We start from the raw sequence: 26,119 nt of genomic DNA, 5'->3' as shown, positions 1-26,119 counted from the left end.
CAGCTGATAGGTGATTCTTACTAGGCCATTCCTTAACTTGGCCAGCAGTAATAGTCCTACAGACTTCATTGTCTGTAGCCTCCAAAATCCACACCTCCTTCAGTTCCTCTCCTTAGGAATTTGTTGATTATAGTTGGGGAGAATCTCACACATCTACCTCTTACAAAAACCTTGCAGAATTCCTTGCTACTCTTTTCAGAAATATCCTCAGGGATATTCACAACAAACTCTTTTACTAACCCCTCAAAACATTGGGGTAAACCAACAACAGTTTTCATAAGACCAGCAACCTTAATTAATTCCATGACTTCCTTCACCTCTACAGCCTCCTTTCCCAGCTCCCTTTCAACAGCTACCCTCCTCTGAATGACAAACTTCCATTTGGCAACACCATCTTCTAGATATTGTCTAAGTGCACAGCTGCCACTTTGGCTGGGGACTTTTTAACAGCCTGCCTTTTAGCAAGGGAGATGTCTGGGACATCGTCTTCGACATCCTCTTCAGAGTCAGAACTCTCTCTTACTTTCCTCTTCCTAACCTCAACTTTACTCCATGATTTTGAGGGTCCTACACCAGCAACCTTTTTCCCTCTTTTTGCTGTCCTCATTTCAGCCACAGTCTTCACTTTTCTGGTCCTCAGTTTCTTAGCTACACTTGGTTTCACAAGATGGACCAAAGTGTCATCTTCTTCCTCAGAACTTTCTTCCCCCAAATCAATAACATTCTCAGCAGTTTCATGAGACACATCAGCTGGTTTCTTACTAGGCAAGGTTTTACCTAGAGAACATAATCCCTCAGCAGCCACTTCTTTCTCTGATCTAGATGAATCATCATCTTTCTCAGCTTGGGGTTCCACCTCAGGAGAGGGATCCCTTCTAGACAGAGGGGTAGAAACACCCTTGACTTGGTTACTTCCAGCTGTGGAATAAGGGACAGGGACGTCGCCTGGAATAACAGAGAGGGGAATAACCTCCAGAACATCTTCATCTAGAAACTCCATGGAGGGAGTCCTTACTTTGTGAGTGGGTTTTGACCCTGATGATGAGGGATGTTGTGACATTTTGTTGGACTTTTGGAAAGAATTTCTTTGCCCTAGCAGAGGTTTTTTGAGAAGTTGGATGAAGATGGAAATAGTTGTGTTTAGGTAGCGTGTGGAAATGGCATAGATTCTAGTTCCAATACTATGTAATAATTCATCATAAATGTGGCACTTTCTTTTAAGTGGGCAGACAATATTTTTATTACCTTTTCCACTCCACTTTAATTGCTATAACTTCACAAGGATCTAAATCCCCAATTTCCCTCTTAAAAACTGATTATCATCCAAAACCCTTGCAAATTTGTCAGCTAATTGCATTTCATGCTTTAGTGCTGTGATTTTATCTTCCACAAATTCTCTAATGAGGTGATGACAAGAATCAAAGTGGTTAGTCCAGCTGTGCTGAATAGGATTTTTGGATATAGTTGTAGCACTCAGGTTGTCATAGTACAATGTCATGACATCGTGTGTGACATTGTGTTCAGTCAACATTAGATTCATCCTACCCTATTGAGAGCAACTACTTCCAGCTGCTATATATTCAACTTGATATATAGCACAAACACCATTTTCATATTTCAAAGGAACAGGTGTCCTTTCACTCTCCATCCCAATCTTCTTCACATTGGTCTTGGCACATTTGCTTTGAGGTAGACACATAGACCCTTCTATCTGCTTGACTTGTAGCTTAAGACCAACAAGGTTCTTTCCAACTTCTGAATGCATTTGACTAGCAACATGTTCAACAATCTAATCCATCCTCCTACCAGACCCAATATTATCTATTTGAGCCATCATGGGCTTTTCTTCTAGAGGTTTCAGACAACAATCTTTGAAGATTTCAACCACATCAGATTTGTTTTTGGTCCAGGTGTATTTGGAGAAGTCATTTACCACTGCACACTTCTTTCCACCAAGGTTTTCCACCTGCATGAGTCCCACCCAATCCATATGGAGGAGTTTCAAACCTTTGGAAGTGATGTCATGTCTGAGTTTCTGGTGTGACATCCTTGTTTGACATTTCTCACAGACTTGTCTTTCATCAGTCTTCAATTTGGGAGTTCCTCTAGGAGATATGATCATCTTCATCCCTTTTTCTTTGACTGAGGTACACTTTGAGGAATAACCAATTTGAGAGCTCCACATGTAACAGTTGTCTTTGGTCCTGACTCCTTTCATGATCACTTCACTTACTTTGTTAGTAATCAGACATTCAGCTTTAGTGAAGTTAACATTTAGACCTTGGTCACATAGTTGACTGATGCTTATTAGATTTGCAGTCAAGCCCTTAACAAGTAGGACATTGTCAAGTTTAGGAACTCTAGGGCAATCAAGCTTACCTATCCCTTTGATTTCCCCCTTTTCTCTATCACCAAAAGTCACATAGCTTATGGCATGAGGATGAAGGTCAGTTAGCAGGTTTTTGTTTCCAGTCATGTGTCTGGAGCACCCACTGTCAAAATACCAATCTTCTTTGGCTGAAACTTTGAAGGGAGTGTGAGCTATTAGACTTGTAACATTAGTCTTAGGAACCTATTGCTTCTTGTTGACAGGCCTGTGATGTTTGGGTCTTGGTTGGTAGTGAGTTTGATGATGAACAGGGCTAGGATAACCATACAGCTTATAGCAGAAGGACTTCAAGTGGCCAAATTTTCCACAGTAATGGCATCTCCATCTTTGGTGTTTCCCTTTCTGTTGTCTTCCCTTCTGATGTTATGACATATGATGTGACATCTCAGGTTTGCTTTTAATATGGATGCACTTAGGTTTGGATTTAGGTTTGCAACCAGTGTAACTGCACTCAGCCCTGGATTCATTATACCCAATGCCAGAGTTGTCTCCAGTTATTTGTCCATTTTGGAGAATCTTGTCTAAGGAGTCAGGTCCATTGTTTAACATTCTAACATACTTGGTCATCTCTCCTAGTTTAGAATTCAAGAACATAGCTTCAGTTCTTAACTTTGAGATGGTTTTCACATGTTCTGCCTTCTCATTCTCCAGCTGTACTATCACTTTCTTCTGGCTCTCAACTTGTTGACTTTCATCTAACTTGGCATTCAGAACCACTGCTTCTGTTTTTAATTTGGAGATGGTTTCCAAGTGTTCTGCCTTCTCATTCTCAAGTTGATTTATTACCTTCTTCTGGCTTTCAACCTGTTTACACACCTCTACACTTTTGTGACACAGCTTTCTGTAAGTAGTGGCCAGCTCTTCAAAGGTTACTTCATCATCACTTGACTCTTCATTAGAACCCCATCTTCCTGTCAATGCAGTCACAAGATTTGCAGCTTCCTCTGTTTCACTCTCATCAGACCAGGTGGCAGCAAGACTCATCTTTTGCTTCTTGAGGTAGGTTCCACATTCAGTTCTAATATGTCCATACCCATCACATTCATAGCACTGTACTTCTTTTTCTTCTTTGGGCTTATCATCAGACCTTGCTCTTCTTCCAGCATTGTTGGATTTATTAATGTCAGATGAGATATTCTTGACATTAGCCTTAGATCTTACATCCATCTTTTTCAACAGTCTGTTGAACTGTCTTCCCAACATTGCTACATCATTGGCCAAATCTTCATCAACATCCTGACTATTTTCCTCCTCTGTGTTTGACATGAAGGCCATGCTTTTGGTTTTCTTTTCAGAACCATCATTCATTCCCATCTCAAATGTTTAGAGGGAACCAATTAGCTCATCAACTCTCATGTTGGAGATGTCTTGAGACTCTTCTATGGCTGTCACCTTCATATCAAATCTCTTAGGTAGTGACCTGAGTATTTTTCTTACCAATTTTTCATCTGACATCTTCTCTCCCAGGGCTCATGAGGCATTGGCAATTTCAAGAATACTCATATGAAATTCATGAATATTTTCATCTTCTTTCATCCTTAAATTTTCAAACTTGGAGGTGAGCAGCTGTAGTCTAGACATTTTAACTCTAGAGGTGCCTTCATGAGTGGTTTTGAGAATTTCCCAAGCATCTTTAGCCACCTCACAGTTGTTTACCAACCTGAAGATATTCTTGTCTACTCCATTGAATATGACATTCAATGCTTTAGAATTTCCAAGGGCTAGATCATCCTCCTCCTTCGACCATTGTTCTTCAGGCTTCTTGTCAGTTGTGGCCTCTCCTTCCTTAGTAATTATTGGATGTACCCAGCCTGTTAACACAGCCTTCCAAGCCTTATTATCCAGAGATTTTAAGAAAGCTACCATTCGAGGTTTCCAATTGTCATAGTTAGATCCATCCAAAATTGGTGGCCTGTGAACAAATCCTCCATCTCTCTCCATTGTACCAGAAAGTATTGTCCCTAGATCTCACCCAGAACCAGAGCAGGATGTCTGCTCTGATGCCAATTGAAATTCTGGTATCAAATATGAGATGTCGAAGGTAATGTCACGACATTAATATCTGAGTAACCCAAACAGGATAAAGATAAGGAATGGTAATGCAAAAGACACAAGCAATTGTTAACCTAGTTCGGTGCAACTCACCTACGTCTGGGGGCTACCAAGCCAGGAAGGAAATCCACTAAATAGAATCAGTTTAAAGACTCTCAGTACACTTCAACAAGTTACAGTTTTTCTCACCTAATCTCTACCCGTGCAATTTCTACCTAAGCACTCTTAGATATGAGAACCCACTCACTCCTCCTCAATCACACCTGTGATTTTAAACAACAATTCCTTGTGAAAAGAAAAACACTTTTCAATAACAAACACTTGATTTTACTTCACAGTTTCAATCAAGTAGACACACACTTGATCTTGCTTAACAGCTTTGATCAAGTAGACACACACTTGATCTTGCTTAACAACTTTGATCAAGTTGACACACACTCTTGCTTACAAGCTAAGAGTGACAAATTACAATCCACAAATCATACCAATTCAATCATCTATGGATGACTTGAATGGCTTACAAGTCTCACGACTAAACAAGACACAAGCCCTAGCACTCTCTCAATATTTCGTTCAGTATTGGTTGTGTGTTGAATCAGGTTTTTCAAGTCCCTTTTTATAGAAGCTTTCAGCTGGGCTTGGACGTCTTGAAAACCCTAAAACTATTTTCCAATTAAATCTTCTCATAACAGCTGGTTAGATCTCTTTGGAAAATAAATAAATCGGGTTGTAATCAATGATTGAATGCACCTGCAAATCAGATCTTCAATCATACATAGATTGCCATTAAATGCACAATCGCATAACACATAACATTCACCCTGAATGTTCTGTGTACATGATGTCATGACATCGGGTCTGACATCCTGGAAGAATCCTACATAATTGCATAATTCCTTTTATAATTTCCAGCAGGTACATAATATCAGATGTCATGACATCGTGTATGACATCCTGAAACAATCCTGCATAATTATGTCTTTAAACTCCAGTAGGTACAAGATATCTTATGTTAAGACATCACATACAACATCTTGTGAATACTCTTTGTTTTACCAAAATTACTGCCAACACTTAGAACCAACAAGGTCTTTATGAGGGGGGTTCTAAATCCTCTGTGGCAGTTTGGGAATTACGCCTACGGTGGGAAGTTTTCTCTCTTTCTACATAACGAAAGGGGTTAATAAGGAAAATTGGATCTTTATAAGTCCCATTATGAACATGTGGATATTTTCTCTATGCTTCTAAAACTATAAGAACTGGAAAATGAAGGTCTTTCGAATACAGAGCAATGTCAAATTCTCAGCGTCATTTTTTACGACAAAGGAGCTCATAGGTTTCCATTTACTATACGGGCAACCCTGTATCAATTACAGGTTTTAATCATGATAAGCTCGATGAGTTTTAGAAATATGGGGTTGACCTCCTAGAAAAATCATACACCATGAGTGTTAGGAATTTAATGAATGTGGAGGGATACCAAATGCTGATAAGCTCGGTGAGTTTTAGAAATATGGGGTTGACCTCCTAGAAAAATCATACACCATGAGTGTTAGGAATTTAATGAATGTGGAGGGATACCAAATGCGACTTTGGGCTAATTATTTTCACGATTTCATTTTCACTTTGGAGAAATATTTAATGAATGTGGAGGGATACCAAATGTGACTTTGGGCTAATTAATGAATGTAGAGGGATACCAAATGTGACTTTTCGTAATTTCTTTTCACGTTTTTATTCTCGTCCTTTATTTATGATGACTTTGGGATAATTATTTTGTGTTTCTTATGTAGAAATAATGGCTCAAAATGTGTTCCTTAAGAAGGCTAAACAGAAAAAGGGAGTGGAAGATTTCTCCATCCAATAGAGTGATATAACTGGGATGTTGACGAACCTCTCCAGCTAAAAAACCAAACTACAGGTGAAGGGAAGGGAGCCCTATTAATGAGGATACTTCAAGTTCTCTCTAGAAGGTACACCTTGTGACTCCCCCTAAAGTCCATGGTGTACAATCATTGTGAAATATAAACTTTGACAGTAGCGATTTCATTTGTGGACACCTTAATGTCTTATAGGACACTTAAAAGGCATGAAAGATGGATTCAAGGAAAATGATTCAGATGATGGGAACCTATATGATATAGAGTGTAGTGTTGGGGAATGGTATGGTTGATGAGTTCACCTCATTGCAGAAATGTTAAGAGGGGTAAAGTTTACACTCCAAGGGCTACAAGCGAGTTCTGATCTTCATGAATCTCTATTATCAACTGCAAGAGAAAACATGTCATCATGGAGAAGAATACTTTGATTATCAACAAGCTCTAAAGAATTTACAAAAAGAGAAAGACAGTGTTCTTTGTGATTAAAAATAGGAAGCGGTAAGGTTGAGAGAGGAAGTTAATAGCTTAAAGAAGGCATCTGTAGTTGATGTCATTGTCAAAAGCAACTTAGTTAATGATATTAGGAGTCACAAATGGACGATACTCTTGCCATGGATCAAGGGTTTAAAAGAGAATGTGTTATTCTTGTATCTAGATCTTAATTTGGGCAAACTATGCCTCTTTAAGGTGATAGAGGATGTGTAGTTGGTGGAAGACGAAGAAGAATTTGAATGAGTTGAGGAGGAGGCTATGCTTGCCCAAGATAACTAGAATATTGTTTTTATTTTATCTTTCTCTTGTGTTTTACTATTTTTTGTACCACTTGGGACCTATATGTAAGCGCGATCATGTATGAATAACTAATTGAGACATATTTTCTTGTTCAAATTTTAGCTTTAATCTTTTATATCAAATGTTTATGTATATTTGTGTCTTGGCATGTGTCATTAGGTTTAGCTCCTTTAGAATTCAACAAAAGTATAAAAATGTTTGTTAACGAAATGTTTAAGATTAATGATACCTCACATGGAACAATAATACTTCCTAGGGCATACTGGTACTCCAAAGGGCATAATGATACTTCTCAAAACACAACAATACCCCTTAGGTCTCAACGGTACCTCAAAGAAATGCAATGATACACATTAGGGGTGCAATAATACCTCGATGGATGCAATAATATCTAGAAGGGCATAATAATATCTTGGAGGGCACAATAACATGTATTATATTTGTAAGGGACGATGGAGACAACATAAATTTAATAAATAGAGAGCTTGATAAAAATCCTTACGATTACAAAGGTAAAGAGTGTCACCATATCATTTAATTAATACTTTGAATTATTCAAACAAGAAAACAAACCACAAAAGTTGTAACTCTCTTTATTGACAAAAAATAGACATTAACTATTATAATGCCCTAAGTTTACTATGTTCCATGTTCCAGGGATGAGATCTTTGTTCATCTCGTCTAGCTTGTAGGCGTTGTATGTTAATATCCCACATACCCTATAAGGTCATTCCCAGTTGGAAGTTTTCCAATCCTAGTAGGAGCAACATGTAAAACCCCACATATAATATACATTTAGAAAATACATTATACATAGTGTAATTGGTACTGATACACATCAAAGCCTATCGTTAACATGTTATATACATATCCAAAAGAAATAATATACATAAATGGCACATGATATACAAAGGAGCCTAAACAAAACAAAGATCTAAAAATAGGATCCATGTGATCCACAGCGGAAGATCACACTCCAAAAAGTTTAATCAAACATCATCAAGCAAGCTTATTTGTGCCTTTATCCTACACAAAACTACCTAAAACAAAAATGAGTTCTTCTAACTGATTACAAGTATATCTAACACTAAATAATAGTGGGGTGACATAATAATCTCAGTGAGTTCCCCAATCTTATGGGTCCACTCATATCTAAAGGGACTCTTATTGATTATTAACTTAAGCCTTTCATCTCTATGTTACTTATGCGTCACTCGCACCATGTAACAAGGACTTAAGCGTTCAAGGGAGTTTACGCTTCGTATGGAAAAAAAATAGCATGAGTTCATATAACTCAATGAATCGTTATTTAGGAATGCATAATAAATTATCTTTCCTAGGTCGATCTTACATTTAGGACTATGGACACGTATCACATATCTCTGTTACCTCAGAAAGTTTCTCCCCGGCCAATCTGAATCCATGGACTATGGACACGGGTCACAATTATCCGTTCAACAAGTAATGTCTTCTTCCCAGCCGATCCAAATCCATAGACTACGGACACAGATCCTAGACTTCCTATAACATGGAATACTTCTCCCTGACCATTCTAAATCCACGGACTATGGACACGAGTCACTTTACCCACCAAATAAACATTCACCTTCCCTTTCACTAATTTATATGATTCGCAAACTCGAGATACACACAATTTGAGGTTATTCTCGAATAAAAGATTAATTCATCAATCTCCATGTATCTATGTCACAACCATCATATGATTATACACAATTTCCATGTGATTATTATCATCGAACACCATGTAATCATATCACGATCACCATGGGTTGATATCACAAATACCATGTGATTCTATCACAATCATAATATATTACAATGTGTTTCCATACAAGCTAGTTGAAGCATAACTATTATATCGTTCCTCATTCATGCCTTCAACATTCTCGTAGATGGAAAAACTCATCTCTAGCGACTACTCGCTCGTAGATGCACACTGAGGCACCTTTTGCATTCGAGTATCGCAACCTAGGTTAATTAACATAACCAAATTTATCTTTCTAATTCATTCACCTAGTTATCAATCTAGGTTTACCTCACTCGTCCTCATAGGTTAATTCAATTATTATACATTCAGTGCAAACAACAATTCATAGTATAGTTCACAGCATAAACACAATAGTTTATCATCGTTCATTTAGCCATATTGGGATACATGCATGATTTCCTTCACCCATAGATAGAGTATTGGATTAGCTTCCCAATATGTCGTACCTTGAAAAATACAATCCTTTGTGAAGCGTATTGCACACTAGTCAAAATTATCTGAACAATGTTGTCACCGAACTTTATTTATTCCAATGAAGGAAAGGCAAAATATCAATGAAACTTTAAAAAAAGAGAAGATGGTCGTCACAACCAAATTCAGGTTCGGGAGTCAATTACGCAAGTTGAAGGTATCAGCACCCTCTACGTCCATTGTACACAATGGGAACCTTTTAGTTAGATTTGGGATTGAATGTTAGCTTACGTCAATTGTTTTCTTCAAGTTATTAAAAGGTTTAGAGAAAAAAATAAAGGGGTAGCAATTTTTTTTTATTAGGGTGCTTAACGAGATTGAGGGTCTCACTCCTACATATTCTCGACTATAATTAGGAACTCAAAGCTTCATAGTTCGGGATAGAAAATGTTTTATTTGTTGGTCGATTTCAGCGAAGGCTAATTTGTCACAATCGAGCGAAAAACCTTGCCTACTACCCAAAACATGGAGAATGAACGTTGGCATCGCATCAGAATGGATAACATTATCTGGATTCTCACCGATTTATTCTCATCGCAATCGAGCAGAAAGCATTATAACTTCTTGCGCATGGTAGGAACAAAGTGTGTTTGCATCGTCTCGGTATGGACTGAGCATCTTTCGCTTGTGAAAAGGAATTTTTTTATCGCGCGGCAGAAAAAAAGAGTTTGATTGGTTAGAGTGTTTTTAAGTGGACGACAAAAGATCAAACAATGTGACGTGGGTCAATCACTCAATCATTCGAGAAGCATGCAAGTGTAAACCACCCATTCCGTTTTCCTCCAAGTTACTTGAGAAAATTAATATTGAACTTAGTTTTTTTATTCGGATGACGAAAAGGTCGAGCAATGTGACATGGGCCAATCATTCGACCATTCGAGAAGCAAGAAAGTGTGAACCATTCATTCCTTTTTCAACTAGTTTTTATTAAGAAATATTTTACACGCTTCGGTCAAGCGGAAAAGAAAAGGTTAATGTTGATCGAGGGTTTATCGTGTTAATTTAAAAATGATTTGAAATGGTTTGATGTTATTTTGAAAATGGGGATGGTTAGTGAAAATTGTTTATGTGCAAATAGTTTGACTTGGTTTTGAATTCATTGTGAACCAATGGTGAAAATGGTTTGATATGAGAAGGTTTCTCGACATTGGGTCGAGCTTATTTTTTCTCTTTTTAAAATTGGTTAATTTTATTCTTGAGTTAGCAATTAACTGAGATAGCAAAGAAACTGAAAAGAAAGCGATAAAGTTAGGCAAGCAATACAACTTGGGGGAGAGGATACATCTTGTCGAATAGGAAATGAAATAAAGATAGGAAATGGAAATAAAATCGATACAAAAAAAGCCAAAAGATAGGAGATAGGAGTGCACACAACATATCTATATCACACGTTCATTGTAATTTAATCGACAAAAGTAAAGGAAAACAAAATGAAACATGCACAAATCAAGACCGTGATGCGTGGATGCAAATCAATGTCTCGTAACACAAAGACGTACAAGGCTACCGAAAGTAGGGTTCAAGTTCGATTTAAGCGTAACAATGTTGGATCGTTAGATGCTATCATGAATCAGATGAATTGCTAACGTGAAATGTATCATCGCAAATGGAACGGAATGAGAATGAACTCAAAACGCCCAACAATGAAATCGTAAAGTGAAGCTTAACGTACACGATGGTAAAGTAAATGGTATCAAATCGAAATGATGTAAACCTCATAATCGACATTAAGATAAGCGTGTAAAAAAGATATGCACGCAACACTACACATGATGTGCTCAAAGCCGGTTTGTACATAACAACAACAAAAGCGGAATGTCGTACGCAAGCATCATAATGCGACAAAATCGTATCAATGATCAAACAAGAATCCAACGACATAACGACATATAAATGTCGAATCCACAGATTTCAATTCGATTTTAAACGCAATGAAATAAGCAGTAACCAACAACATATATTCTTTCAATATTTTCAGCAAATGTTACATCATTATTGTTCATGCTAAAAACTATAAAAGGTTGACTTCCATATTATTAGTCAGGGAGAGCCTTAAACAATTGGTTAGTGTGTCTGTTCATGGCCACCATTGTTGGTGGTTCAAGGTTTCTGTAGGTTCTCTCCTTTCTATGTTGTTCAATAAGGGCAAAAGGGTAATTATACACATAAATATTATCATAAAAGGATTTGTCAGATCACATGACATTTTCGTGTCTTGGATAACAGTGATGTGTTGCTAGATACCGCTCACTGTTTATTATGTTAAATACGCGATTTAATATAATTGTCAATGCCGCGAAAACCTACAGGGTCACGCACAAAAGGACGGATTGATGAGAGATAGAGTAACTAAGGAACACCGTAAGGTACGATGCACTTAAGTGAATTGTAGAACATCGTAAGGTACAATGTACTTAAGTAGAATACGAAATATGGTAAGGTACCACGCTCTTAAGTGATTTTGGCATATTATAAGATATGGGCCACATACACTTAAGTGGACTTTTTAGCTTGCAGCCCACACAAGTGATTCTATAAATAGAACCCTTGTGCAGAAGCATTGGTGAAGTTGAAATTTCGTTTCTCTCTCTCTCTCTCTCTCTCTCTCTCTCTCACTCAAAGCCTTCATTCGTAGCAGCTAGCACTGGGATTGAAGGAATCCGTTCGTGTGGACTGAGTAGAGGCGTTGTCCTCGTTCAACGTTCATGATCGCTCCGTAGATCTGCGATAAAGGTTACAATCGCTATAAGAGGTAACGATTCTATCACTGATCATGCCCATTCGTAAGGATCACTAAAGGAGAAACTTTTAAATTCCGATGCGTTTTGGATCGCTCTTCTCCTTCATGATCACATACATATATCTTCGGGCTCATTTTAGACATTTTTAGTATCATATTCCGGTAAGTTTTGTTTTCTTATTCCATTTGTTCGCTTATCCGGGATTTATTTTCGACATCTCTCAAAGTACTCTAACTAAATAAGATTCGATCAGCCCCAGACTATTGAAGTCGAGCTCGTACATCCTCGCCGAAATGTATATAGAATAATATTTTTCAATTGATAGGCGATTGTGTTGCATTTCCCTTTCGCTAGTCATCCGTTAGGATGCATTATGTAATATTTCAAGTATGCTATCCATTTTCCCTTCCTATTTTGTATTTGGATCCCGCTGTGATCCATAATATTATGACAATCTTACTTCCATGTTCCGCTTTATTGGTTGTTTCTTTTTAACAATTATCTTATTCTTATAACCGACTTTCCGAGGATATCCTTCATGGAAGCCCCATGCATAAAAATAAGTTTTATTCATGAACGACTTGTTCAAACCAATCCTCCGATTGATGACTAGACTAGGGAAAATTGATCTTTGGTATGTATTATGATTATATCACTAATAGATTATTTGGGTACTTCAATAAGACATGAGCCCGATGTCATCATAACTCGGGTGTACTTATGAAACTTGGTCAAGAAACAAGTAAAAGCCCCCGACCAGGTTTAACATATCCCGACTAAAGGTTTCACTTGATATAACTCGACCAAAGCTGAATTCGCTAGAGATTTCAATTAACTTGGACTTCAATTAGGCAAGAGGTATATTAACTTGACCCGATCACAGTCGTTTATGCCAGAAGCTTCAAGTAGCTTGGACTTCAATTAGGCCATAGATTTTATTAACGTTATCCGGCCGCAATCGATTATGCCAAAGGCTTAAAGTTGTTAGGACTTCAGTTAGGCCAGATGTTTTATTAAACGTTACCCGGCCGCAACTGATTATGCTAGAGACTTCAAGTTGTTTGGACTTCAGTTAGGTCATATGTTTTATTAAATATTACCCGGGGACAGCCGAGTATGCTAGAGGCTTCAAGTTACTTGAAATTCAGTTAGGTCAGAGGTTTTATTAAATGTTACCCGATTGCAGCCGATTATGCCTCTTGTGGAGGTCTTCGTCGTTCTTGGTCCCTCTTTTTATTGGAGAGTAAGTCTCTGTCCGACTTTCATTCCGACAACTACCCTGCATAATTTTAAAAGCCTAGAAAAGAGGAGGTGCCTCCCGCCCTCGCAGGGGAAATGAGCGACACTCATTTGCCTAATGTAAATTCTAAATTAGTTTACAAACGACAGAGAAATTAACTTGCTTTATGCGACAACAATTTAAAACATAACTTGCATTTGTCCAACCTATTAATTTTGTCGGCGATCTCTCTTGATAAATTTATGATTTCTTTGCTTGATAAGTTGGGACTCCCGACATAACATGATACATTTTACCTTTTTGTGGACGACTTATTATCTTTTAACCTTTTGCAAAATAGTTCCACATTCATCATGAAATTATTCCTTTTTTGAACCAAGGAAATTAGAAACATATCATTTGAGATAATAATTAGCATCAAACGATAACATTAGAGTAAAATGTATTCCCAATAGCTGCATTTGTTCACAATAAAAAATGACCTTTAGGAAAAAACCAGCTCTCACAGGTCCACAATTTCCACATGTGGCTAATACTATTCTTCTTACCTTAAACAGCGTGAACAAATAAAGATAATCTATGATTCGTAGAGATAGATAATAGGAATCACATGCATGGTAAAAAGAGTTAATGTATTTTACACTTTTTAATGGGCAATCGTATCTATTGCAAGTATGACCTCACAAGCTTGAGTTTTGTTTTGGCTACCTAAAACAAGTTTTCTAGGTGAAACACTAACATCAACACCAAAAGGAGCATTCATTTTGAAAGTGTAAACAACATCAACAGAACCAACAAATCTCCAAGTATCGATAGCAGACCTTAAAAAAGAAACACCTCCAAAAGAATCATCATCAATAAAACCAAAGAAACTCTTGCAATGTTTCGATGTCGGTGATCAACTATTGCAATGTATTAAGATTGCTTGTCTATCGATGTAGGCGTCGAGGATGTGATCCTCTTTTTGACTCATTTTCGTACACACAGTACAATTAATATCAATATCTTGAATCATTTCCTCATGTTTCATGCTCCTGTACATTTGTCATTAAATACGCGATAACCAAATCATCAACTAAACATAGCTTGCCATACTCATAGTAATCATAACAACATAAAGGAAAACAACACAGATACTCTAATTAACACACAGTGGCCTATTGTAATTTGCTAGCGAAAAATGTAGGAATGACTCTTAGTGTCGCTGTCGGCTCAGTGATCAAATAATTTGGGCGAAGTCTTGATGTTAGGAAAACCTAATCTTTAATGATCCAAGTTTTGCTTCTTCTAAACCATTGAGGAATTGTTTTGGTTTCCCCTTGGGCATTTCGTCGAACATCTTGTGCGCTTCACTAATGCTCCCCTCTTACTCTTTGGTCTCGTGGCCTATTTATATGCAGACCTTACTCCCCCCTTGGATATTGAAAGCGTTTAGACCATTAGTGATATGTAAGTGATTATGGCTATTAGTGATATGTAGTCGATTCAATCATTAACTATTACGTAACAAACCAACCATTGATTGGCCTTTTGTAACAAAAACGCGCCATTTAGATGTGACCTCTCATATTCTGAGATGGGAATATATCCCGACAAAAAGTGCATTGGAACTATATTTGGGTTATGATCAATCATGTGTTTCTAGTGTGTAACCGACTTATTTTGGACTATGTAATTAAATCCAAGATGTATGAAGCATCTCTTTCTCGTCTGTATGCCGACCTCAGGTTCAATAATATCGGTATGAAGTCTTGATCCAATCACTCGTCCATATCTGAAACTATCTCAGTTCCTTCCCCTTTCGGCGTACCTTGACTCTGATTTCATACATCGTCCGACCAGATAATTTTCAGGGTGTACAATTATTACGACATCAAGCGCAACCGAAAATAAAATAGCAATTTCATTAAAAGCAAACCGAAATCGTGATTACCGAAACTAAATATGTGATACACAAAACAGAGACGAATCTGAGTGACCAAAGAAATGAATAGCAAACAGAATTGTGTGACCACTGTAATAGAGTCTATTTGTGTTCGTTATTGTTGTGGGAGGTTGAGCTGCTGCTGAAGCGTTGCTCGAAGTTGTTGAGTGTGAGGAGCTGCAAGTTTGTGTTGTTGTTGTTCGGTAATTTTTATTTGCTCTTGAGATGCAAACTCAAATTCAAAAATTAGTCTGTTTGTATATCGTTTCTTCAATTCAGCAAGTACAAGTATTGATTCAGTACTTCTCCCAGATGCACATATGAGAAATACAAACCCAAAATTTTGCATATAAAGAGCATTCCATTCAGCTAGTTCCTGTAAACTAGAAGCAGTAATAATTGCTAAAGTAGTTGATTGTTCTCCCTTACTCCATAGAGCATTAGTTTGAGAAGCATGAGAAGGAGGACGAATTTGACCAACGGAAAGGTGAGCGGAGAAAGCTTGTAATGGTATCACCCTCTAATCTAATCATAAGCTTTGTGATAATCCTTATATGGTTTTAAGGTGAGTGGAAGACTACAATATCTCTGTGAGTAACTTTACCAGATCGAGGTGTTATCCTTTCAGCAAGAAAGATGCTTGGATTCAAATCGATTACAGAAAAGTTTGCTAGGACCATAGTGTAAGAACAATATTTGGTTATGCATTTGACCTTTAGTTTTGATGATAATAATGCATTATTTCTTAGAGAACAATTTTATACACTAATGATTTTTTTCTAGTGTGTAGCTTTTGCTAACAATTTCCAACTCAAAAGCATTGACATGTGACGTCATCAGATTTTGGAATCAAGACACTCTGACTCTGAAGAAATATGAATGCTATACAAGATGTTGTCAAGTTCTAGAAAGCTCTTAGATAACGGTTCTTATGAACATTTGTGCTAAAGATTCTGACTGTGACTCTGATTGAAGAGCCTCTAAAGGATTCTCAACCTTCAAGATTCTGCGCTTAAATTCTGAAAATTCTGAAGAACAAGACCTGGAGACTCTAAAGATCAGGTTCTGAGAAACTGTGTCAAGACTCTGAAGACTGAGGTTTTGAAGATTCTCTCAACTATTCTCTTGATCCTTCTAAGCATGCTTCAACATCATTTCATCAGAAGCCTATGAAGATGAGAAGATAAGATCAAAAGGTTTTACGTCAGGAAAATAGTACGCAGTACTAGATCACCTTTCCCTCTACTACACTGGTTTTGTGGGCTAAGGACTGTACTATTGTACCATTTTGTCTCCTTTATGCAAATTGTTATACAAAGAGACAACTGCAATTTTCTATTCCAATTCTATTCCTCCAACGAATCATTTAACTGCCAATATAAATGAGACTTTGAAGATTGGAAGAAGTTGCTCATGCTAACGCTATCACGCATGCTATTGCTTATACACACACTTATGTTGAGGTATATATTTTTATGTGTATAGTTTTTGTAAACACACAAGGAGGTTTTGCTCGCTATTTTGTGAAGAAATTCGTTGTACTTAACATTTGTTAACCTGCTTTCTTAGAAGCATTATTATAAACACAATCTTGTAAATCTAAAAGTTGTTTGAGTGGTTTCCTTGAGTGACTAGGTTTTAGTCAGATAGACTAAAGAAGACAAAGACGATTTGCCTTTGTGATGTCTGTAATCAGTTTCACTTATAATGTATTAAATCCTTATTGAGAAGACAAAATCACATTGGTAGGATGGACTGGAGGTAACTTCGTTAACAACGAACCAGTAAAAAAATAACTTTGTTATTTTTGTTGTTCGTATTTGTTAGATGAGATTTTCGACAGGAGAAAAACCTCAACAAACAAGGGAAGAGTTGAAGGTTTTTGCAATTCGGATCTGATCAAGTGAAAGCCTTGAGACTAGGTGTGTCAGCAAGGGAGTAGCGTGAAACAGTGGACCGTGTTGATAAATCTTGGGTTCAACAAGTGTGCGCTTGGGAATAATTCCTTTGGGTTAAAGTCTTGAGACAAGGAGGTCGTGCAAGGAAGTAGCAACAACATGTGAATTGAAGCAGCAGTGTTGGTGACTTGATCAAACTTCGATCAAGGTTTTTTGGAGGTGCTACAGTCAAGAAAAAACTTAGGGCTTGTCAGATTTGATTTCGCATCTCTTGTATACATACATTTACAAAGTAAGATTTATTATATTAATATCTTAATTCGATTTCGAATTGAGGGAATACGTACCGATAGCGAGGGCGACTAGGGAACGACCTAAACAAATCCTTGTGTACTCTCTCTCTCTTTTATTTTTCGGTTCACAAATTATTGATTACTTTGATCTCTTGATCAACATTGTTTGGATAATAGCTTTTGAATTCTTTTTTAATTTATGTTGTTGTAGTAATCACATACCATTTGGTAGTGATTGGATTTTTAAGAACTACAAACACTATACTAATATCCAAACTTTGTTGATTGCACGCAAAGTGTTTGAAAAAATTGTTTCAACTAGCTTTTTGTGTGTTATTATCATTGGAGATAGAACTTTACTATAGTTGAGTATTAAATTTGTTGTTTGAAATGTTGTTAATCAACTTGTAGAATATTATCATACCATTGACATTTTTACGCATATCCGGGCTTTTCAATAGAAGGTTCAGTTAGATGATTTTTGATTCGGGAAATATTTGAAACTTGTTTCTACGCCATAAATTTTTCTAAGTCAAATTTTCTAATAAATTTTTAACTTGGTATATATTCACCCCCATTTAGATCTAGGCCTATCGTCTAATAAGTGATATCACGAGCTCCGGTTGTTTCCAGTCTTAATATTTGCTTATTAGATAATGACTACCGAACCTAAAGGGGTGAATAATAGATCACCTATTTTCACCGATGGAAATTATGGATACTGGAAAGCTTGTATGCGTATCCATAGAAACTTCGTTGATAAGGGTGTATGGGGCGTCATCACCAATGGTCCTAATGAAATTACAATGACCAATGTTGAAGGCGTCATCGTACCAAAACCGAAAAACAAATGGAATGATAATGATAGAAAGTTATGGTCTCATGATTGCAAAGCATAAAATATTCTCATATCCGCATTAGGTGTTGATGAGTATTATCGTGTCTCTCATTGTGAAACTGCCAAAGCTATGTGGGATGCATTAGAAGTTCCCCATGAGGAACTAATGAAGTCAAACAAGCTAGGATCAACATATTGAACCAAGAGTTTGAACTCTTTCGGATGAAGCATGGTGAAACCATTACCGACATACAAAAGAGATTCACACATCTTATTAATATATTGAATGCTCTAGGTAATCCTATCTCCAATGTTATTGCTACTAACAAGGTTTTAAGATGTCTTAATAGGGAATGACAACCCAAGATCACCGCTATCAAAGAGGCGAATGATCTTAAAGCACTTGATCTTACTACTTTGTTTTCTAAATTGGAAAACATGAGCAAGAACTCACTTTCTTGGAAAAACATGAAAAAGAATTTGAAAAGATGATGAAGAAAGAGAAAGGTAAAGACAAGGTGGAAAAGAAGAAGTTCATTGCTCTAAAGACTTATAGGTTCAAGTCCTCAAAGAATGATACTAGTGAGTATGAATAAAGGGATGACAAGATCTACGATGATGATGATGTTGGACTATTTGTCAGGAGATACCAAAGGTATATTTGTAAGAACAAAGTCAAGCACTCTGAAGGCAACTTAGCAAAATTTAGAAAGGAATCCAAGTCTTCAAAAGATGGTGAGAATAAGAAAGGTAAATTTAGAAGCTTTTGTTATAATTATGGTGAAATTAGTCATTGTAGACCGTAATGTCTCATGATTAAGAAATACAAAGAAAGAGGGCATCACAAGAAGCATAGTAAATCTAGAAGAGCTTATGTAGCTTGTGAGAGTGCAAGTGATTCCTCAAGCGATGAAAGCCCCACTTCAAGTGTAGAATCGGCCCAAATTTGTCTTATGGCTAATGGAAGGAAGAAGAAACAAGTAATTCCTTTCTAAACTTGAGCTTACTAGTAATTTATCTTATTCTCAATTATAAGATGCTTTTGATAATCTTCACAGAGAAGCATTAAATGCTTTTAAGAAATTAGCTTCACATAAAAAGATATTTTTGCAATTAGAAGTTAAAGTATTAGAATCCGAAAGGAAGTTGGAAGCTATTAAGAGATCTATGATATATATTCAAAGTGACAAGAATATGTGTGAAGAACCTTCTAGGTTTGATTATGAATCTTGTCATAATTGGCAAAAAGAGATAAATGCTCTTCAAGTCAAATTAGACAAAGCTTTACAATCTAAAAGTGCATTTGCTATTGATCCTTCTAAGTATGAAAGATCTTTGAACTATTCATACAAAAAGCATAAAATTTTCAAAAAGGATTTGAATGGTAAAATCACAACTCATCGTAATATATCTTGTCATTATTGTTGCAAAAAGGGTCATACCATTGAAAAGTGAAAATTTAGGAAGATGTTAGTTCTTAAAGGAGGTACCTATTTCCTTTGTTTAATTCTACAGATTGAATGTCTTAAGTGTTCAATGGATTTTATGCTTCGTATGGAAAACACGCAACATGAGTTCACATAACTTAATGAATCACTATTTAGGAATACACAACAAAGTATATTTTCCCGACCGATCCTATTTCTAGAACTATGGACACGGGTCACAGATCTCTGTTACCTTAGATAATTTCTCCCCTGCTGATCCGAATCCACATACTATGGATATGAGTCACGATGGTGTGCTCAACAAGGAATGTCTTCTCCCATGTTGATCCAAATCCATTGACTATGAACACAAGTCACCGACTTCCTATAGCATGGAATACTTCTGTCCGACCAATCCAAATCCATTGACTATGCACACGTGTCACGGTATCCACCAAATAAACATTTGCCTTCCCGATCACTTCTCTATATGAGTCTCGAACTCGGGATACACACAAATAAGGGTTATTCCCGAATACACTATTAATTTACCAATCTCCACATGGATATGTCACAACCATCATAGGATTATACACAATTTCCATGTGATTATTCTCATCAAACACCATGTAAAGATATCACGATCACCATAAATTGATATCACAATTACCATGTGATTCTATCACAATCATAATATATATCAATATGGTTTCATATAAGCTAGTTGAAATGTAACTATTATATCATTCATCATTCATGCTTTCGAAATTCTCATAGATGGAACAACTCATCTCTATCAACTACTCGCTCACAGATGCACATCGAGGCACCTATTACATTCGAGTATCGTAACCTAGGTTAATTATCATAACTTAAGTTATCTTTCTAATTCATTCACCTAGTTATCAATATAGGTTTTCCTCACTTATCCTCATAAATTAATTCAATTATTACGCATTCAATGCAAGCAACAATTCATAGCATAAAAAAATATTTAATCATTGTTCATCAAGCCTTATTGGGACACATACATGACTTTCTTCACCAATAGATAGAGTATTGGATTAGCTTTCTAACACATTCAACCTTGCGTTAATCAGAGTCACGATTCTCGTTTTATGGTGAAAACAAGAACACCAGTTATTTTTCAATGCATTACAACTCTCGCTTAACGAGCTCAGGAGAGCTCTAAGCGAGACGAGGCAGAAAGTTCATTTTCCCAGATTTCACTTGTTTCGCTTAAAGAGGCTCAAGCAAGGCCAGGAAGAATGTCATCTTTCTCAAGCGAGACCAGACAAAATGTCATCGTTCTAAAAAATCATTTGTCTCGCTTAGCAAGCTCATCCCTCATTTAGAGAATTTAGCAGGACAATTCTGCAAGAAGAACAAAGACTCCCGCTTATCGAGCAGTCCCCCTGCCTAGCGAGAATTGCAGGATTCAACCAGTAACAAAAGGTAACAAGAGGATGGGAAAACAACCAACAACAATAACAAGTCATATTATATCATGCAAGAACCACCATTATCATGGATTATCACAATTAAACACGGAAAACAAGAAGAACATCACTTATTAACAACAATTTCATGATTCATAGCAAACACACAAACTCTAATTCTCTTTCATGGATTTTCCTCACAAAAACTATATCTAACTAGGAACCCACCTTGAATCAAGAAGATGATGATGAGAGATGAAGATAAGTTCTTTGATTATCCAAACCTCTTCTGCTTCCAAATTTCCTTCTTCTTCCTCTTTCTATATGGATTAGTGGTAAGAGAGAGTAGGGAAGAAACAAATATATTAAGGGATATATTTTTCCCTTAATGACCAATGAATAATAATTAAACTCGTTTGAGTTCACAAATTATCATATTTGTTTCAACCGACAAAAAAAATAGAGCATTTAAGAGCTCAATTTGTGTCAATTGATAATAAATAAAATATTTAAGAAAATGTGAGATATTCCCGAACACGTATTTGAACACTAAATCACATTCTTTCATTTCTCGTGCTACCACCCTTAATTCCATGTGTTCTATATTAAGTGTTATTTTAAAATTTTATTGTTACTGGAATATTTCTAGAACCTTCAAGAATATGCAATGATTAGAATTTATTTAGAATATTATGTAATAAATAACTTATCCCTCTTTAGTAATCCATAAAAAAGTTAAATAAAAAAATATGTTCATTTTTTAGACAGTTTTATATTCTTCTCATCTATATATATATATATATATATATATATATATATATATATATATATATATATATATATATATATATATATATATATATTATATTTTTTTATTTTTAATTTCTTTATTTAGTAGTTCAGAGTCTGTCATTGGTCATTTACTGTTTCTTATTATCACATTTTACTAAGGACAAAATTATAAAATTATAAAATTATGTGTCAAATATTTAAACGATTGAACATGGATACAATTTTAACATCACAAAACCTTAAAGTTTTCTCTGTGACTAAGAAAGTAAAAATATTGAAGGCCAGCTAATGTGAATATCGACCCAGTTGTAGATTTATAATCTCCAACACTTGATATCCAACTTGCGTCGGTATATCCTTCTAGTATGGCAGGAAACTTACCATAATGAAGGCCAAGATTTTTGGTCTTTAACAAATATCCGAAAATCCTAGTTGTGGCCTTCCAGGAAACTTAACACATTCAACCTTGCATTAATTGGAGTCACGGTTCCCGTTTTATGGTGAAAACAAGAACACCCGTTATTTTTCAATGCATTACAACTCTCGCTTAGCGAGCTCGGGAGAGCTCTAAGCGAGACGAGGCAGAAAGTTCATTTTCCCATATTTCACTTGTTTCGCTTAGCGAGGCTCAAGCAAGGCCAGGAAGAATCTCATCTTTCTCAAGCGAGGCTAGACAAAATGTCTCGCATAGCGAGACAGAATGCCATTTATCTCGCATAGCGAGCTCATCCCTCACTTAGAGAATTTAGCAGGACAATTCTGCAAGAAGAACAGAGACTCTCGCTTAGCGAGCAGTCCCCCCGCCTAGAGAGAATTGCAGGATTCAACCAATAACAAAAGGTAACACGAGGATGGGAAAACAACCAACAACAATAACAAGTCATATTATATCATGCAAGAACCACCATCATCATGGATTATCACACTTAAACATGGAAAACAAGAAGAACATCATTTATTAACAACAATTTCATGATTCATAGCAAACACACAAACCCTAATTCCCTTTCATGGATTTTTCTCACAAAAACTATATCTAACTAGGAACCCACCTTGAATCAAGAAGATGATGATGAGAGATGAAGATAAGTTCTTTGATTATCCAAGCCTCTTCTCCTTCCAAATTTCCTTCTTCTTCCTCTTTCTATATGGATTAGTGGTAAGAGAGAGAGTAGGGAAGAAACAAATATCTTAAGGGATATATTTTTCCCTTAATGACCAATGAATAATAATTAAGCTCGTTTGAATTCACTAATTACCATATTTGTTCCAACTGACAAAAAATAGAGCATTTAAGAACTCAATTTATTTCAATTGATAATATATAGAATATTTAAGAGAATGTAAGATATTATAGAACACATACTTGAACATTAAGTCACATTCTTTTATTTCTCGTGCTACCACCCTTAATTTCATGTGTTCTACATTAAGTGTTATTTTAAAATTTTATTGTTACATGTAATAAATAAATTGTCCCTCCTTAGTAATCCATCAAAAATTAAATAAAAAATATGTTCATTTTTTAGAGTTTTATATTCTTCTCATCTGTATTATATATATATATATATATATATATATATATCTATATATATATATATATATATATATATATATATATATATATATATATATATATATATTTATATATTTTAATTTTAATTTCTTTATTTAGTATTTCAGAGTCTGTCATTGGTCATTTACTGTTTCTTATTATCACATTTTACTAAGGACAAAATTATAAAATAATGTGTCAAATATTTAAACGATTGAACATGGATACAATTTTAACATCACAAAACCTTAAAGTTTTCTATGTGACTAAGAAAGTAAAAATATTGAAAAATATTTGGTGTTTATGATCAATGTACTTTGATCCTAATTTTATTTACTTGGCAAACCTTTGGTATTTTTAAGTGTATGTATCCATTAATTACATAACAAGAAGAGAGATTTATTATTCTTTAGTTATTGTACATCAAGATCAGGTCTGAGATAATTCCAATGTAAAACTTTCATTTTTACAAGATTCAATAACATATTGCATCTCCCAAAAAGAGGTGTTATTTTCAAACGGCCAAATGGTAGAAAATGACTGCACTATACAAAAGAAAAATGCTTGATAGATATAAAAATGTGTTTGGTGATATTCATCTTCAACCAAAATATATTATTAAAAAATTTAATTTAATTTATAATCAAATATAAATACCACATCATAGAAAATTTCCAATGGAACTAAAGAAATAAAATCATATTGATTTTCGTTTAGCACTCAACATGGAGGAATCATTTGGAAAATAAAAGGATAAACAAGATCATATTTTCTATTATCGTAAATAGTCTTAATGCAAATATTATGAATCAATTAAGCAATTTGCAATGGAAAATTACAAATTTGAATACATCACAAAATTACTTGCCGATAAGCTAGCTCAACTCATACCATATAATTTTAATGTAGAAAAAAAATTCCTCACGCTAGGTAGACAGAAAGAAGATTGCATTTTCTTGGTCTTTGAGGTTATAAACTTGTTGCACCATGCATTATAATTAAATATTATTGACTTAAATAGTCTTTTTGATCTTTTTCATAAATTTGCTTGTTTTTATGTTTGTCTCTTTATTTTTTGTCTGAATATAATTTTTAAATGTTGAATTTCATTTGGTTTTAATCCATAAAGTTAAAATTCACATAAAAATTCGTAGATTTTTTTGCAGATTTTAACTTTAAAAACTAAAACCAAAAAGATTTTAATATTCATAGATTATTTCTAAAAAAAAAGATACATTGATGAAAATAAAAAAGACGCGAACTTACATAGAGTAAAAGACTAATTAAAACAATATTATATCTAAAACTTCTTAAAGTCTTTGGTTAGAAGAGCCAAATTGAATTCTTTAATGCTTTTAACTCCAAGGCCTCCCAATTCCTTATTTTTACAAATATTATCCCACTTAACTCAATGGATCTTTGTCTTCACATCCGAACCACCCCAAAGAAAGCGCTGCCTGATTTTATTGATCTCTCTCTAAACTTTTACCAGAGCTTTGTAGAAAGATAGAAAAAAGATGGGAAGGTTATTGAGGATTGAGTTGATAAGGGTTATCCTTTCTGCAAAAGATAGAAACTACCTCTCTAAAGAATTAACTTTGATTCAAATTTATCAATGAAAGGATACCATGTTTTAATCCTTCTAGAGTTTGAACCAATAAGAATCCCCAAGAAATTAAAACTAGGTTCCTCAATCTTGCAAGACAGAAAATTAACACGACCAGTTAAACTACTCTTATGAAAGTTAACACTCAAACCTGAGACAAGTTCGAAACCCCTTAGAATGGCTTTGAGAATGCATAAGTTCTTCCATCCCCCTCCTCCTATGATAAGAGCATCGTCCACAAATTGAATTATTTTCACTGACATGCATGTTCTTGCTAAAAACATTAAAAAGTTGATTTCTCTGTTATTAGTCAGAGAGAGGCTTAAATGATTGGTTAGTATGTCTATATTGGTATATGGGAGGGTTCATGGCCGCCATTATTGACGGACCAAGGTTTATGTATATTTTCTCCTTTTTATGTTATTTATCGTGCAAATACCTCCCTTTTTGTAGAGCCCCAAGACCTATTTATATTTCCAGCCCCCTCTTCCTACTGAATAGTTACGATAATATGCTTTATGGCCATAATAAACATAACTGTTTATTTAACTATTTGTAACAAACTTTAATAAGTACTTGTAACCGTTTATGGCCATTAGTGATATATAACCGATTTATTAATCATCCAGTAACAATTTCCGACCCTTAGTCTGCCTCTTAACTGTTAAGGAACTCGGTCGTCTGACATCAGGGGCCGACCTATGTGTAGAAATTCTGATTTTATAGCTCGACTGGCCAAATAATTTCTGGGTTGTACATAAGGCCCATAGGAATTAATCCTGAAAGGGTGAAATGTTTGGACATAAGAAGTCTGAAACATTATTCTCCTTTTGAAGATGAGGTACAACACGGCCCACTCTCACTTTCTTGCACTTTCCAAATCGGCACAATAACGTGAACGGACATGACAAATCTTTTATAACATGGGGCATATATTTTTTTCATATTTTATCTCTCTCTCTCATGTAATATGTTTGGATCCTATTGAGGTAC

The 26,119-nt window shown here is 35.5% G+C and overlaps 1 protein-coding gene across 1 annotated transcript; it reads right to left on the bottom strand.

Moving 5' to 3' along the window:
- Positions 1–15,393: 15,393 nt before the first annotated feature.
- On the bottom strand, positions 15,394–15,958 carry LOC127137149 (uric acid degradation bifunctional protein TTL-like). Its single transcript, XM_051063633.1, has 2 exons — positions 15,883–15,958; positions 15,394–15,779 (listed from the first exon to the last, which is right to left on the bottom strand). The coding sequence occupies exons 1-2, from the start codon at positions 15,956–15,958 to the stop codon at positions 15,394–15,396; spliced, it is 462 nt and encodes a 153-aa protein (XP_050919590.1).
- Between the last annotated feature and the right edge of the window lie 10,161 nt (positions 15,959–26,119).

Source organism: Lathyrus oleraceus, chromosome 4 (assembly GCF_024323335.1).
Source record: "Lathyrus oleraceus cultivar Zhongwan6 chromosome 4, CAAS_Psat_ZW6_1.0, whole genome shotgun sequence".
Taxonomy (NCBI): Eukaryota; Viridiplantae; Streptophyta; class Magnoliopsida; order Fabales; family Fabaceae; genus Lathyrus; species Lathyrus oleraceus.
The sequence above is the reverse complement of the archived record's forward strand: the minus strand, read 5'-3'. Positions and strand labels throughout refer to the sequence as shown.